Source organism: Macaca thibetana, chromosome 1 (genome assembly GCF_024542745.1).
Source record: "Macaca thibetana thibetana isolate TM-01 chromosome 1, ASM2454274v1, whole genome shotgun sequence".
Lineage (NCBI taxonomy): Eukaryota > Metazoa > Chordata > Mammalia > Primates > Cercopithecidae > Macaca > Macaca thibetana.
This window is the reverse complement of record NC_065578.1, coordinates 177,309,062-177,323,491: the sequence shown is the minus strand read 5'-3', so window position 1 is coordinate 177,323,491 and position 14,430 is coordinate 177,309,062. Positions and strand designations below refer to the sequence as shown.

At 35.5% G+C, this 14,430-nt stretch overlaps 1 protein-coding gene across 8 annotated transcripts in view; it reads left to right on the top strand.

Annotated features, from left to right (window-relative positions):
* Nucleotides 1-14,430, top strand: part of HMCN1 (hemicentin 1) — a 508,510-nt gene that overhangs the window by 294,613 nt on the left and 199,467 nt on the right. For all 8 annotated transcript variants that reach the window (XM_050765519.1, XM_050765493.1, XM_050765511.1 and 5 more), the window contains 7 exons: nucleotides 1,508-1,620; nucleotides 3,290-3,449; nucleotides 4,065-4,233; nucleotides 6,975-7,102; nucleotides 8,574-8,846; nucleotides 11,188-11,283; nucleotides 13,807-14,001. In XM_050765519.1, the coding sequence (XP_050621476.1) occupies nucleotides 1,508-1,620; nucleotides 3,290-3,449; nucleotides 4,065-4,233; nucleotides 6,975-7,102; nucleotides 8,574-8,846; nucleotides 11,188-11,283; nucleotides 13,807-14,001 (1,134 nt within the window). The remainder of the gene's footprint in view (nucleotides 1-1,507; nucleotides 1,621-3,289; nucleotides 3,450-4,064; nucleotides 4,234-6,974; nucleotides 7,103-8,573; nucleotides 8,847-11,187; nucleotides 11,284-13,806; nucleotides 14,002-14,430) is intronic.

Genomic DNA, 14,430 nt, shown 5'->3' with positions numbered 1-14,430 from the left:
GTTTATATAGATTGACAATCTGAAAAGAAACTTCTCTTCCACACCCAAATGTCAACAGATTTCAAAACTGTTGCCTAAATTTGCCACTTTTCTTTATTGCTGTCGAACTCAATATGTTTGTATCAAAATGGCTTATTCCATGTTGCCACAAATTGACAGCATAGTTGAAAGATGAATATCCCATGATTAGTCTGAAAACTAAATTTCTTGCTTTAGAGAGTAGCCTGGCATTGTTGTTTAGGGCTGGGGATTTGCTGCCAATTCTTTAAGAAGAAATTATCTAAAGAGTAAACCCAGCCATAGGAAAATATGAGTATGTAGCATATCTAATCTAAGCCCCCCAAGGAATGTTTTTGCACTGAGGTTTCTGGTGTCTCTAGTTCTAAAAAACTTCTCCAGAGTAGTTATGATAATCCTTGAAAAATCTGATTTTAAGGAAGAGAAATGATGAGTGATTGAGCTCCTGGGAGCAGTTCCAGTCTCATCTTTCCAGAGGATGGAAAGGAAATGCCTGTTATAGATTGGGCTTTTATTGTCTTCTTCTCACTATGTTAGGAACTTTCATATATGCAAGCTTCTTTAATCAAAATCACCATTTTAAGAACATTGAGTATTGATAATTTCTGTTTGTGAGAGTTGGTTCTGATTATGATTTACACAGAATGGAGGGCACTTTTCTTTTCCTTTTGCTTCTACTCATGTTAATTCTTCAGTTGCTTTCTAAAGTCAAAGATATGTTATTCTCCTTCCTGAAAAATATCGAGTTAGAGTCCTTTTAGTCTTTTAAACATAAAATACTTGACTGGGCATGGTGGCTTATGCCTGTAATCCCAGCACTTTTGGAGGCCATGGCAGGAGGATCATGTGAGCCCAGGAGTTCAAGACCAGCCTGGGTAACACAGCAAGACCCCGTCTTAAAAAAATACATACATACATACATACATACAATAAAAAAAAAATGTACTCTGAAGATTTGAGTTTTACCATTGAATTCTTCTTAACAAAACAAATCTTTTTATCTAGGTTAAATGTAGTAGCTCACTAAGTGATTCCTGAGTATAGATAGATATTTAATAAGCAGTAGCTAAAGAGCCCATTTCTCTGAATGTACGCTTATGTCAGCTTATTGCAGCTTAATGAATAAAGGACAGTGATTGGAGATTCACATTAAATGTGTAGCTCTTAGAGTGCAATTCCGTCTTGGGTTTCCAGCAAAACAAAATGAATTTTCTTCAGTCCTCTCTTATTTTTGTTAGGAAAGTCAGCTTATTAGACATCACTTACTACTTGATTTTAAGTTTTTATTTCATTTTTCAGATCATAACTACTTTATTGTCTTTGTTTAGCACACTCCTTTACAGAGATTATCTTACATTTTTATCATAAAATGTTAAATAATTGCTCATTTTTACAAACATTAATGTTATATTGAAAATGTTCAACTTTAAATAATGATGTTAAATGGAAGAACAGGTGCTCAGATTCCAAATCCTACTTACCTTTTCAGTTCTGCCAACCATTCAGCATGGGCAGCAGATACTCAGTACAATTGAAGGCATTCCAGTAACTTTACCATGCAAAGCAAGTGGAATTCCAAAACCGTCTGTCATCTGGTCCAAGGTAAATAATATATCTAGTCATATTTCCTGAAGAGCAGAGTGTGAAGTTTACCTGCAGGTTATCCCAGGTCTGGAGCAGGAGGCTGGGGGAGTGAGGCATGGAAAGAAGATAAGTTAATAAAGGGTTTCCTCTGTGGCTGTACAGACATGCTGGGAACTCTCCAAGAAACCGTATAGATGCACCTCAGAAGGCTCTCTTGGATGGACAGGAAGTGGAGCATTTATACATGACATATTCCCTCCATTCCCCAGTGAAGCTTACACTGCTGCACTTCCTGGCTGTGGCCTTCTGGGGCTTTGGATAAAGCCCTGGTCCAAAAAAAAAAAAGAAACAAACAAAAGAAAAAACATAAGTGCAAGAAGGATGACCCTGGTGGATCATGTGGAGCTGTCCACGAGAGCTGCGCTGAAATTAAGAGGGAAGAGGGCTTAGGGATGTGGCACGGGATAAAAAGGATCTGCTATAAGATGTAAAGTGCTTAGAAATGTTCCGGGCACACAGTCTGTGCTATAGACATGTTCACTGTAATGTTTCTAATACCATTCAAGTCTCAAGTAGGTGATTTCACTAAAGACCTTTTAAGGTTCCTTCTAAATGATATGACTGCATGGATTTTCTTATTTATAAAGTTCTATGGTGTAGTCACCATTTCTATGGGTGACTAAAAATTGTAAGACACATACACAAACTAATTTATTCCCCTCTATATCCCTGTTATGTTGTTCAGCTTTTACCTGTATTCTTGCAGTGAAGAAAAACCCATTTCCTGAAGAAGTCCTTTCATCCTTGAACAGCCACAAAGATGGCACATTTTCTGTAAATGTATTTGAATCCAGCAAATATAAAGTAATGACATGCTAATGAAGTATGGCATTTGTATAATTAGCACTACTAGTGTTTTGCCATACCATCTAGTTTTATCTATCTAACAATCTCTGAAATATGGAGAAGTTGGTGTTGACATTTGTAAATAAATTAAAAGGTTAACTTTTTTTTTTTATTCTGGACAGAAAAGTCACAGCGGTAAAGCTAATCCCTGAACTGCACAGTAGCCAGCACTGAGTAGAAGTTTAATGCATTTTAAGGAAGATGCAAAAGTGAAATATTTCCATGTTGACCTCTGTGCTGTGGTCAAGCACAGAGGTTAAGAACGTGGTCTCTAGAGCCTGGCTGCTGGGTTTCAACCCCAGCTCTACCACTGAGGGGCTTTGTGATCTTGGGCAAATTCCTTTACTCCCCTCTCCCATGCTTTGATACTCGAAACTGTAAAATGAGTGTTGTGGTAGTTGCTATTCATAAGACTGTTGTGAGTGTTAAAATGGTTAATTCAGGTAAAGTGCTCAAAACAGAGCCTGGCATAGCATAAGCATTCACTGTTCCATCCTTACCATTACTGTTATTCTCTGCCTTCTTAAGTAGCTCTGGAATGAAGATGACATGATTTGATATGGAGAAATACCACTTTTAGTACTTTTATTTGTCTAATGTTTCTTATAAATAACTTTTTTCAAGTTAGCATTTTAAAATTTACTCTATTCCCCCGTTGGAGATGTTTTTTTCTCTCTATTCCTCTTCTAGACATTGTCACTCTTTTATGATCTTAAAAAAAAAAAACAAAAAAAAAAACCAAAAAAAAAAAAAACCCTTTGCTTTTTGCTGTGTTTTGCAGAAAGGAGAGCTGATTTCAACCAGCAGTGCTAAATTTTCAGCAGGGGCTGATGGCAGTCTGTATGTGGTGTCACCTGGGGGAGAGGAAAGTGGCGAGTATGTCTGCACCGCCACCAACGCAGCCGGCTATGCCAAAAGGAAAGTGCAACTGACAGTCTATGGTGAGAGCTGGTGGAGGAATGGTTTTTATTGACATTGTCTATCTGTGCCAAAACTCACAGTTCTTTCCCCAGTACTGTTACCAGATGCATGTACCCCTAAAGTGAATTGCTCCCCCAAGTTGATATATTTGTTTACAGAAATGCATTTTTTACTGCCAACCAAAATCACTTCTACTTAGACTCTGATTTTAAGGAATGCAATTGTATAGTCTTTTGGAAAATTTTTATGGTATTTTCCCAAGAAGTATGCTTATTGCACCCAACCCTCTTCAGTAACACCAGTTAGTTAACACTCCTAGCAAAGCCAAACCTCAGCTATGTCTTGGGTAGGAGTCTGCCTTGAGGGTTTACTTTTACAGATGGTAGACTCTGAGAGGGCATTGAAGCCGATCTCTTCATTGTGTTCTAAAAGGAATTACTGACTAGAGAAATTTTTTCATCATTTTTCTTTTAGTTCTCACAATAAATGTATTAATGGAAAGTTTTAGCTTATGTCCTGAACAGCATCTTTTTATAAATTACTTAAGAACATTAGTAGTCCACATTTTAATGTAAATTAAACTGTGCTTTGTTTTCAATATACTATTTCCCTTCCAAAACATGTGTTTATTTTAGTAAGGCCCAGAGTGTTTGGAGATCAACGAGGACTGTCCCAGGATAAGCCTGTTGAGATCTCCGTCCTTGCAGGGGAAGAGGTAACACTTCCATGTGAAGTGAAGAGCTTACCTCCACCCATAATTACTTGGGCCAAAGAAACCCAGCTCATCTCACCGTTCTCTCCAAGGTAGGAGATCTGGGATGAATTGCAACACATGAAAACATAATCAACCTCTTGGGACAGATGGCCATGCCTATTCAGGTTATCAAACGTCTCAAAAAATCACTTTTAAAATTGAGATAATGCACATGTACATCTGAGTCTACAAGAAGTATTTATAACATCTGAATCATGCTTCTGACATCTTTAATGTCAGAAATGCTAACATTCAGCTTTGCCATAATTTTCCCCTGGTGCATTTTATAAGGTAGTTATTAAAATGGAGCAGAATTGTACAAGATTCCTGTTAGCCCAATGTGTAAGCACACATAGAATTCCATTAATCCCATAAGAGCAATAAAATACAATAGGCACACTCTAATGTCTAGGATTTGGCTTTCATTGGATGATTTTGTAAGTCTTCTTGCTTAAATCCTTATACAAATATGAGCACATTGAGACAATGTACTGTATTTGATAGGCTAAGTGATGTAACAAGAAGAATACTGGAGCTTTGAAAGCACAACCTTCGTTGCCAACCAGCTATGAGTTTATATTTATCTCTTCCACTTAAAGTTTGCCTGAAACCTTTGAAAATTTTTAAGGGGTCTCTCTGAACCTCATATTTCCTATTTATAAAATGGGGATGATACTTATCTGAGAGGATTATGTAAGATAATGTACATTTCACATTCATTGTCTCTAGTTCTTGGTTACTATTTTAACCCAACATCAAGGCAAAAGTTACTGGTGAAATAAGAATTAGTCACTAGACTATAATTAACTTTCTATTAGAATCATTGATATATAATTATGAAGACATAAATTCATGCTAGTGTCATTTCCCTACTGCCAGTGAAGGAAAACAATTAAGAAGGACTTTATATAATTTTACTATTTGTTTGAAAAAATTTTCTTTGAATGTTTTTGAGTAAAAAATTATAGTAATACAGATCAGAAAGTTTTATTGTTCCCTTCCACAGTCGCAATTTCTTCTCCCTCTTCCCAGGGGCAAACACTGCCACAAACTTGGTAGGCATTCTACACATACATCCTTAAACAATGTAGATTACTGTTTTCTGTGTTTTCCATTTTGTTTTGTGTGTCTGTTTTCAATTTGCTATTGTAAAAAATAGTATATTATTATTTTATTAGTTGCTTTATTAAGTCAACATTTGTCTACTATTATACATAGGGATTCCATTTATTCATTTTAACTCCTACATGCATATTCTACATTTTATTTTTTCATTCCTTTATTTATGGACATTCTAGTTTGTTTATTCTTTCTATTTTTTTTCTTTGTTTTTAAAACAAGGCTTTTCAGTGAATAGCTTTGTATATTTCTCTTTGTATACTTATGCATGACTTTCTTTAGGACCTGCATACAGAGCTACAATTCCTGATCAAAGCAAACTCCTGCTTCCAGCTTCATAGGCATTGCTAAATTGCTTTCCAAAGGGGCAGTATTGATTATCCATCCACCAGCAGAATATGGGTGTACTTGTGTCCATGTTCTAATTAGCGCATGGTATTGACTGACTTAGGAATTTTTGCCAGTTGATGGGTGTAAAATGGTATCTTGTGATTGTTTTAATTTTCATGTGATTGACTTCAAGTGAACTGAGAATCTTTTTATGTGTTTGTTGGCCATTTGTGGTATTCAATAACCTATAAATCTGTTGCACAGTTTTCTGGTGACTTGTCTTTCTCTTATTGAATGTAGAAATTTGGTCTTTATTTTTGATAATAATCTTTTGTCTTTTACATGTGTTGAAAATATCTTCTCTCAGTCTATTGCTGTGGTGTCAAGTTTATGTGTGGTGCCTTTTGTTGTACAGAAGGTTTCAGTTTTTAAGGAGCACAATGTATTAATCTGTTCTTTTTCAGATGTGTACTTTTTGTATCTTAACATGAAGCAGATTATAAACATAACCTTCAGTGTTTAATTCTAATATTTTAAGTTTTGTTTTTCACGTTTTGGACTTCAATCTATCTGAATTTTAAATTTTGTAAGTAATATCACGTAGTGCTCTCATTTTATATCTTTATTTTTCCATTTGAAAAGTCAGTTGCACAACATCACTTTGAATAGTCAATACGTTCCTTACTTTTTGTGATATAACCTCTGATGTTACATATTACATGTTGAGTTCTTAAATATGCTGAGGTCTTTCTGGAGGACTCTGTCCTTAACTGTTTATTCATTTGCATGTCTCTGGGCCAATAGCCCTATTCATTTGACTTAGCTGTGTAAGAAATCTTGGTATTAGGTAGGTGTACCTGGCCTCCACTACCTTTAAAACTATTTTAACACAATGCAATAAATTTTTATATGTAGGTCTGGCTCACCCAGCTGCATTGCTACTCAAAAGGAGGAATATATTCAACTATTTTTGAGAACATATATATCTTCTTTTTCCTTTACTTTAACAATGTAGAAAATAATAACAAATTGCTCAAAATAAATTCAAAGTTAACTCAAATACACATTTGCTTTGTAGAGCAGAAAGATGTACAATTATTTGGCAATTTCAGACCATTAAGATTTAAAAGTAAAATAAAACTGTTTTTCTGTTTGCGGGAACATCATACACAAGATAATTATGAAAAGTCCTGGCTTTTAAGGTGTATAGATAGACATTGCAGATGGGAAAATGATTTTAAAAACTACTTGCAGAGTAGTAATTTCATACTGAAGTGTAGCTGCATAGGGGATATTTAAATTCGCCTGTTCCATGGTCTACTATATGGTTTCTTTCTTTTAGACACACGTTCCTCCCTTCTGGTTCAATGAAGATCACTGAAACCCGCATTACAGATAGTGGGATGTATCTTTGTGTTGCCACAAATATTGCTGGGAACGTGACTCAAGCTGTCAAATTAAATGTCCATGGTGAGTTTTGAAATGAGAGCATATGACAACCCTGTGGACTGGCCACAAGAAAACCCATAATCCTAGTTTATTTGATAGCTAATTTCCAAATTGTTTATGGAGTAATTAAAGAAAACATTCTCTAAAATCTGAGACTTGTGATTTTCTTTCATTTACTCTGAAAAGTTTTTCTGCTATTTATAAACAATCTTTTGTTTCTTCCTTTATCAAATAAACTATATTAAATTTTTGGATCTCGATTTTTCTAAAGGTCAGCAGTCACTTATTGCTATTATTGTTGATATATGGTAGAAAGAAAATGTGTTTAAGCTGGTAACATTTTATAGAAGCTAATACAAATTTTTAAATAATAATTTAGTAGTATTTAAATGATCATTTTCAATATTTAAAGATCTCAGCAACTGAAAAAATTCTGTTTTCTAGGACTCTTTGACTACACCTCCCTAGTTAGTTTGCTTTATTCCTCCGATCCACACAGTCCATCCAGTTCTTCATTCATTCAACACACTGAGTGCATACTCTACACCAGGCATTGTTTAGATGAACGATATTCAAATATCAGAAGAAATTAGCTCAGATAGTATTGATCTGATTTCACTCTCAGATGATCAGGACAATTGTGTCCGCATTGATTATGGGGTGTGAAGTCATATAAGAGTCCTGTCATTTACTAGCTCTAGGGCATCAGGCATATTCACTAACCTTTCTTATCTTTAGTTTTCTCTTTCATAAAATGATGATAATACTATCATCAAATATATAAGGTTCTTGTTAGTGACAACCTTTAGAAAGTGTTCATTAAATATTAAGTTAAAGAATGTATGGTGCATTAATTATAATTATATCCTTGTGGCTCAACTTGATTCTACAGTGCACAATGCAAGTATGTGGAAATCAGGAATCCTTTTCTGGTATTTTGATAAACTACTGCATTTAAATTTCTAAAGGAAGTTGATAAAAGGAAGAGATAGAGGCTCTTTGTGGTTTTCTTATCTGAAATTAGCAAAGGCTTTCATGAGAAACTTTTCTTATTGTCTGATCCTTCTACAAAGAGAACAGAAACTGAATACATGGAGAGAAATGCTTTTTAACCCTTATAGAAATTACCTGGATTGCCTTTTAAGAGAGTTTTTAACCTAAAATTATTCACAAATTAAAAGATGCTTAACATTTTAAAATGCTTGCTGTTCCTCAAGTTTGGAACTAAGAGTTTTATATTTATTATTTCCTGTAATCCTTGCAATGTACTGAGATTACAGGCTATTTTCCCTGGATTATCAAGGAAACAGGCCTCAGGAAGTTTACTGACTTATCCTAGATCACCTAGCTAGTGAATGGTTCGAGCCTAGGTCCATATCTTGAAATTGTTTCACTTTTCCATGCTGCCTGTTGATAAGGAGCTCTCATTTAAAGTGAGTAAAGGAAGGAATTTGTAAAAGTTGGATTATTAATACCCAATTATTATTTCTAGTTCCTCCAAAGATACAGCGTGGACCTAAACATCTCAAAGTCCAAGTTGGTCAAAGAGTGGATATTCCATGTAATGCTCAAGGGACCCCTCTTCCTGTAATCACCTGGTCCAAAGGTGGAAGCACCATGCTGGTTGATGGAGTGCAGCATGTTAGCAATCCAGACGGAACTTTAAGCATCGACCAAGCCATGCCCTCAGATGCTGGCATATATACTTGTGTTGCTACTAACATAGCAGGCACTGATGAAACAGAGATAACGCTACATGTCCAAGGTGATTTTTGACACAGGAAAATATATGTATATGGGGTGGGGAGTGAGGGAAAAGCCCTAGAGCTAAATAGATTATCTTGGATAATCTTAAATTACTTCAGAAAGAGCTCTATATAACTTTTGTGACTCTTTGAAAGGAGAACCATTCCCAAAAGAAGTGAAACATACCATTTCTAAATCTGCATCAATTTTTGTATGCTTACTTTTGAAACAAAGTTGCCATGGATCATGTAGATAACAGAAACAATCCTAGATGATGCCCCACCCACTATTTTTGGTTTGGAAGACATTGCGGGAAGAGTGAATTAGAGTAGGTTGTCACCTCACAGTGCTGGGGTGCACTCAAAATAGAGCCCTACGAAATCTAGATCCACTACTTCTCTATTAATACTGTATTTGCTTTGAAGATTTAAAGATCAGTGTTTATGTATTCAAGCAACAAATATTGATTGAGCTCTTGCCAGTCATCTGTCATATTCTAGATGGTGATGAGAAAGTAGTAACAAAGGCAAAACCCCTGCTTTCATGAGCTGTTCTAGTGTGAGTAGATGGAAAACAGACCAACATATAAACAAGAAATATAGATTATGAAAAGTGCTTTGTAGGAAGTTAAAATAAGGCAATGGTCCTGAGAGTTGCCTACTTTAGATTCAACTATCAAGCAGGACTTCTCTGAGGAGGTGATCTTTAGAGTGAGATCCTCTGGACTGGAAAGAACCGGCCACATGGAAATCAGGGGGAAGAACATTCTTGTCAGAGGGAATACTAGTACAAAGACAAGAAGAAAAGATAAGCAGGTATGGTACTTAGCACAGTATTAGATAGTTCTTAGTGCTGTACTGAGTATTAGTATTAATTAGTACTAATACTGTTCTAAGTATTAGTACAGTACTAAGGTACCTGACCCATTGCCAGGTTTGTTGGATGGTTGGCTAGGACACTAATGGAGAAGTTTTCGTGTTCATTCCACAAACTTTATTGGGTATTCATGTTTATAGTTGAATGGGAAAGATAATAATTCATGAAATAATCTCATGATTACATAACTAAACATTGGTTAGTGCCCTTATGAAATGGTGGAAGGCTCTATATAAGCTTTTAACAAAAAGACAAATCACAGAAGGCTTCCCTTGGGGTAGGGACATGTCAGTTGAGATTTGAAGGGTAGGTAGAAGTGAGGGGCAGCCCTTCCAAGAGAATGTGAAGAGAACTTTCCAGGAAAAGGACATAGAATATGAAGAGAAGGGCATGTAATATTTTGGGGACACTGGAATCAGTCATCATCAATGAAGGCCAGCTAGCTGCATTCCAGACTGAGGACTGAGTAATATGTGATGAAGCTGGAGATGTGGTCATGGGTCAGGTTATCCAAGACCTAGGAAACCAGACTAATAAAGTTAGACTTTATTCTAAATGCGATAAAAAGACTTTAAGAAGTCATAGTTGGGAAAGTGATGTGGCTGATTTCCAGTTTTAAAATCACTCATTTGGGAGGGAATCATTCAGCTAGAGAAGATAAGGGAAACTGGTATAGACTAGTATAGTAGCCCAGGTAAAAGATGGCGGTAGTTAGAATGGGGAAAAGAAGGGAATGGGCTAAAAAATAATTAGGAAAGGAAATACTCAGGACATGGTGATGGATTGGATATGAGACTGAAGGAGATAGAGTTCTCAAGAATAACTCCCAAATTTCTTCATACAATGAATGGATGATGAAGCTTTTCAGAGATATGAGATGCACTGACAGGGGGCACTTTGGAAAGAACAGGTCTGAAACTTTATCTTATAGACAAGATGAGTACAAGTAAGGATTTGAATTAGATAAGTCAGCGATGAGATTTGTATTTCAGAGAGAGTATTCTGGGGACTGTGCAGAATATCAATCTAAAGGGGAACATGTTTGAGAAAAGGATCCCTATAAGAAGTCTATTGGAATAGTCTGGTAAGAGAAAATAAGGGTTGAAAATAAGCAATGGTCTTAAACATAGAGAGGAAGACACAGATATGCGAACATATATGGTACTATATGATTAGATATGGAGGCCAAACTTAAGGGAGAAAGAAAAATGACTGGGTAGACCATAATGCCTTCATTGAGGGAATAAGGGAAATAGAACAGGATTGCGGGAAGCATAATATAATGAATGTTGTTCGGAGAATTTTCAGTTTAAGGCGCTGTGTCACAGCTAGGTAGAAATGTTTGGCAGCTGGAAATAGGAATCATATTTAAAAGAAGAATCAGCAGAGATAGCAGCTCATCAGTGCAGGTGGTTCATTGTGCCTTAGGAGAGTTTGAAATTGCTCAAATAAAGCCTGTGATAAAGCATTTATTTTCCTAATAGAACCACCCACAGTGGAAGATCTAGAACCTCCATATAACACTCCATTCCAAGAAAGAGTGGCCAATCAACGCATTGCATTTCCATGTCCTGCAAAAGGTATGTAATACTCAAAGATATAGGCATTGGCATAATGTTATATTGTTTCAGAATGCTATATTGAACCCAAATTGCCATCCTTATAAAATTCCACATCAATCCTTGGTACGACATTTGAGCATAATAGAAACTAACCCATCTTTTGGATAACAACTCTTTGAATAAATATTTTTTTTTCTTTCAGGTATTTTATTTCTTTTAATGTAAAGACTTTCCATTCTTTCAAACTTGCCTAGTCTCACATGTTTTCCAGGTAGTTCAGATCCTTCCTGCTACTTCTTATTTCCTTCTTTTTTTTTTTATTTTTTAGCAGGTTTTCTCTTTACAATGTGATAGCTGGAGCTATTCAAAATATTCCAGATTTATCTCAACCTGGCAGAGGTATAATTAGGACTATTCCTTTGTTTGTTCTGGACACTTCTGAAAACCTCTTTTCCTAGATCTCCTCTCAACTGGTAATTCTAGGACCAGATTGTAAATTGTCACTTGGAGGCTTATTGAAGCCCTTCTTTTCCTTGGATTTCTGGGCTTTCTATCCTACCATGTTTTCTGCCAGGAGATTGATATTATTTCTCCTCAGGGGAATATGAAAAGGACTGTCACTTTCACCCTAACTCTGCCAAGTAGGTAATTAAGAACATCCTCTCTCAAGCGTGTATTCATCAGCAGTGATTCAAAGCAGGTTTGTAGCAGTTCTGGCAAAGTCCAAGCAGTAGTCTTTCTGTAACCTCCTGAGGGCCTCCAGATGGCTAGTACCATTTGTGCCCCCTCATGTGCCTTTTAGCAGTTATTCCTGGGCGGCAGCAACTGAAGGTCTTCATGGCTGTCTCTGTTTCTCTGGCAAGCTTTTCAATCGCAGCAGTCGCTGTCACCAATGATTACTTTATTTTCTACCAATATTAAAAGAAAAATATCTTTAGCAAGCTTTCCAGATACCTAAAGAATTAACAATAACTATTCCAAGAGTCGCTGAGAATTAGGGAGGTGAAGCCTGGAGAGGAGGCCTTCTTTAGAAGGGTTTAAGTTCAGGGAAGTACTATGACTGCTCACTCCCACTGGACCCGCTGGTGGCCCTGTTGCTTCTTGTTCCCCTCTGGATTCCTGACTCCCAAGCTAATTTCTTGTTTTGACTTCCCTTTTCCACCTAGAAAAACATGTCTTCCTTACTTCTTCATTTTCACCTGGAATATAGTGCTTGAATTCATTTAAAGTTACTAGACATCTTTTTCATTATCTTTTATTTTGAATTTCATCTCACTCATGATTGTTCTATCATTTAAAAATTAAAGATAATGCAACTTCTTTCTTTTGTTTGTTCATTTACATTTTTATTACCTCAACAAATATTAATTAAGTAGTCTGATTAAAATTCATGAAGGAATGACTGGGACGTAAGGAAATGATTACAGCCTCCTTTTTTCTTGACAACATGGACAGGCAACTAGAATCCGTCAGTTTAACCTTTTTGTTCTCATCAGTCGACATTATACTATGAGCACAATTAAATAGGCCAGTCTTTAATTTTTTTCCATAAATATAATTTTCATAGTCACTGTTTAAGCCTTTAATTCAATTTAAGTGTAGCTTCAATGACATATTCTATGTATTTCTGCTATTCTTTTATATATATCCTGGGTTATATATTCATCCTTTAATATTTTACTATCATTTAATACAGGATTATTAACAATGTCTTCTGTAGTCATGTAATTTTTATTTAATGTGTTTTCTTCTTCTTATAGAGATTAAATAAGTTTTTTAAATGCTTAGAATAATACCTGGCAAAATGTTTGCTAAATAAATACATCGTTAGTATAGATTTAATGTTTACTTATTTCCAATATTCCTTTTGATTCTATTATACACTCAAAGATTGTTGTATCATTTTTTTTCTCCAAGAGTACATAATTTCCATTCATTCTGTTAGTCATAAATGAATCCAGGAAAGCTATTTGTCTCACTACTTTCTCAACTACCATTTCAAGAATTGAGCTATTATCCTTTGTTTAACAGAATGAGATCTCCAAAAGATGCATGAACAGTAGAGTTTCCTCATCTCTACAATATCAGGCCTTTTTAAAAAAGGGAATTATAAAACATCATGTCTCCACATCATGTATACACTCTGTTTGGTTGACAATCTTCATGTTGTATTTCTGTGACAGTGTCTTATTTTTGCTCTGTCTTTATTTCACCCTAAAACTCTCTCCACATCCAGTCCGTAGGATTAATATAGTTCCTGCCCCACCAACAAAGCACTGTGAACTCACTAGGAAAATGCTTTACTTACTATCATCTGAATGTTTAGATAAAAACAACTTTGTTCAAACTTTACCATAGGTCTCTTAAGACCCACTGGGATTTAGAGGCATTAACTAACATAATCTCTTCATATTTCCATACCAGGAGAAATATCTTGAAATTATTGTCATAAGAAAAACTTTATTTCTCTTTGATATATTTGATATTTAATAATTTCTGATTTTGTGGTAAAATATCACAAGACTCTAATTTCTTATTTAGGTACCCCTAAACCAACCATCAAATGGTTACACAATGGTAGAGAATTGACAGGCAGAGAGCCTGGCATTTCTATCTTGGAAGATGGCACCTTGCTGGTTATTGCTTCTGTTACACCCTATGACAATGGGGAGTACATCTGTGTGGCAGTCAATGAAGCTGGAACTACAGAAAGAAAATATAACCTCAAAGTTCATGGTAAATATTGCTAAAATCATGTAACTGACTACGTTTGTCAGTCTCCCGTTCTTAAATGTTTAAATTATTCTCTCAGTGTGGTATCATTTAATATTAATGTGAATAGCAGTAGTACCAAACAGAAATCTGGTGGTCTGATTGAATTTATTATTGGATTTAAACTTTCATGTAATTTTGTATTGTGACTTTACATCATTCAAAATTCAAATGGTAGAAAAAGATACATGATAAAAAGTCTCCTGACCCTGAGCTGAGCCATCTACTTATCCTCTATTTGTGTGTGTGTGTGTGTGTGTGTGTGTCAGAGATATTTTATGAATATACAAATACAATGTTTTATCCTCTATTTATAAAATGTACACATATAATAGAACATTATATTCACATTTTTCACCTTCTCTGTCTCATTAAACAATCTATCTTGGATTT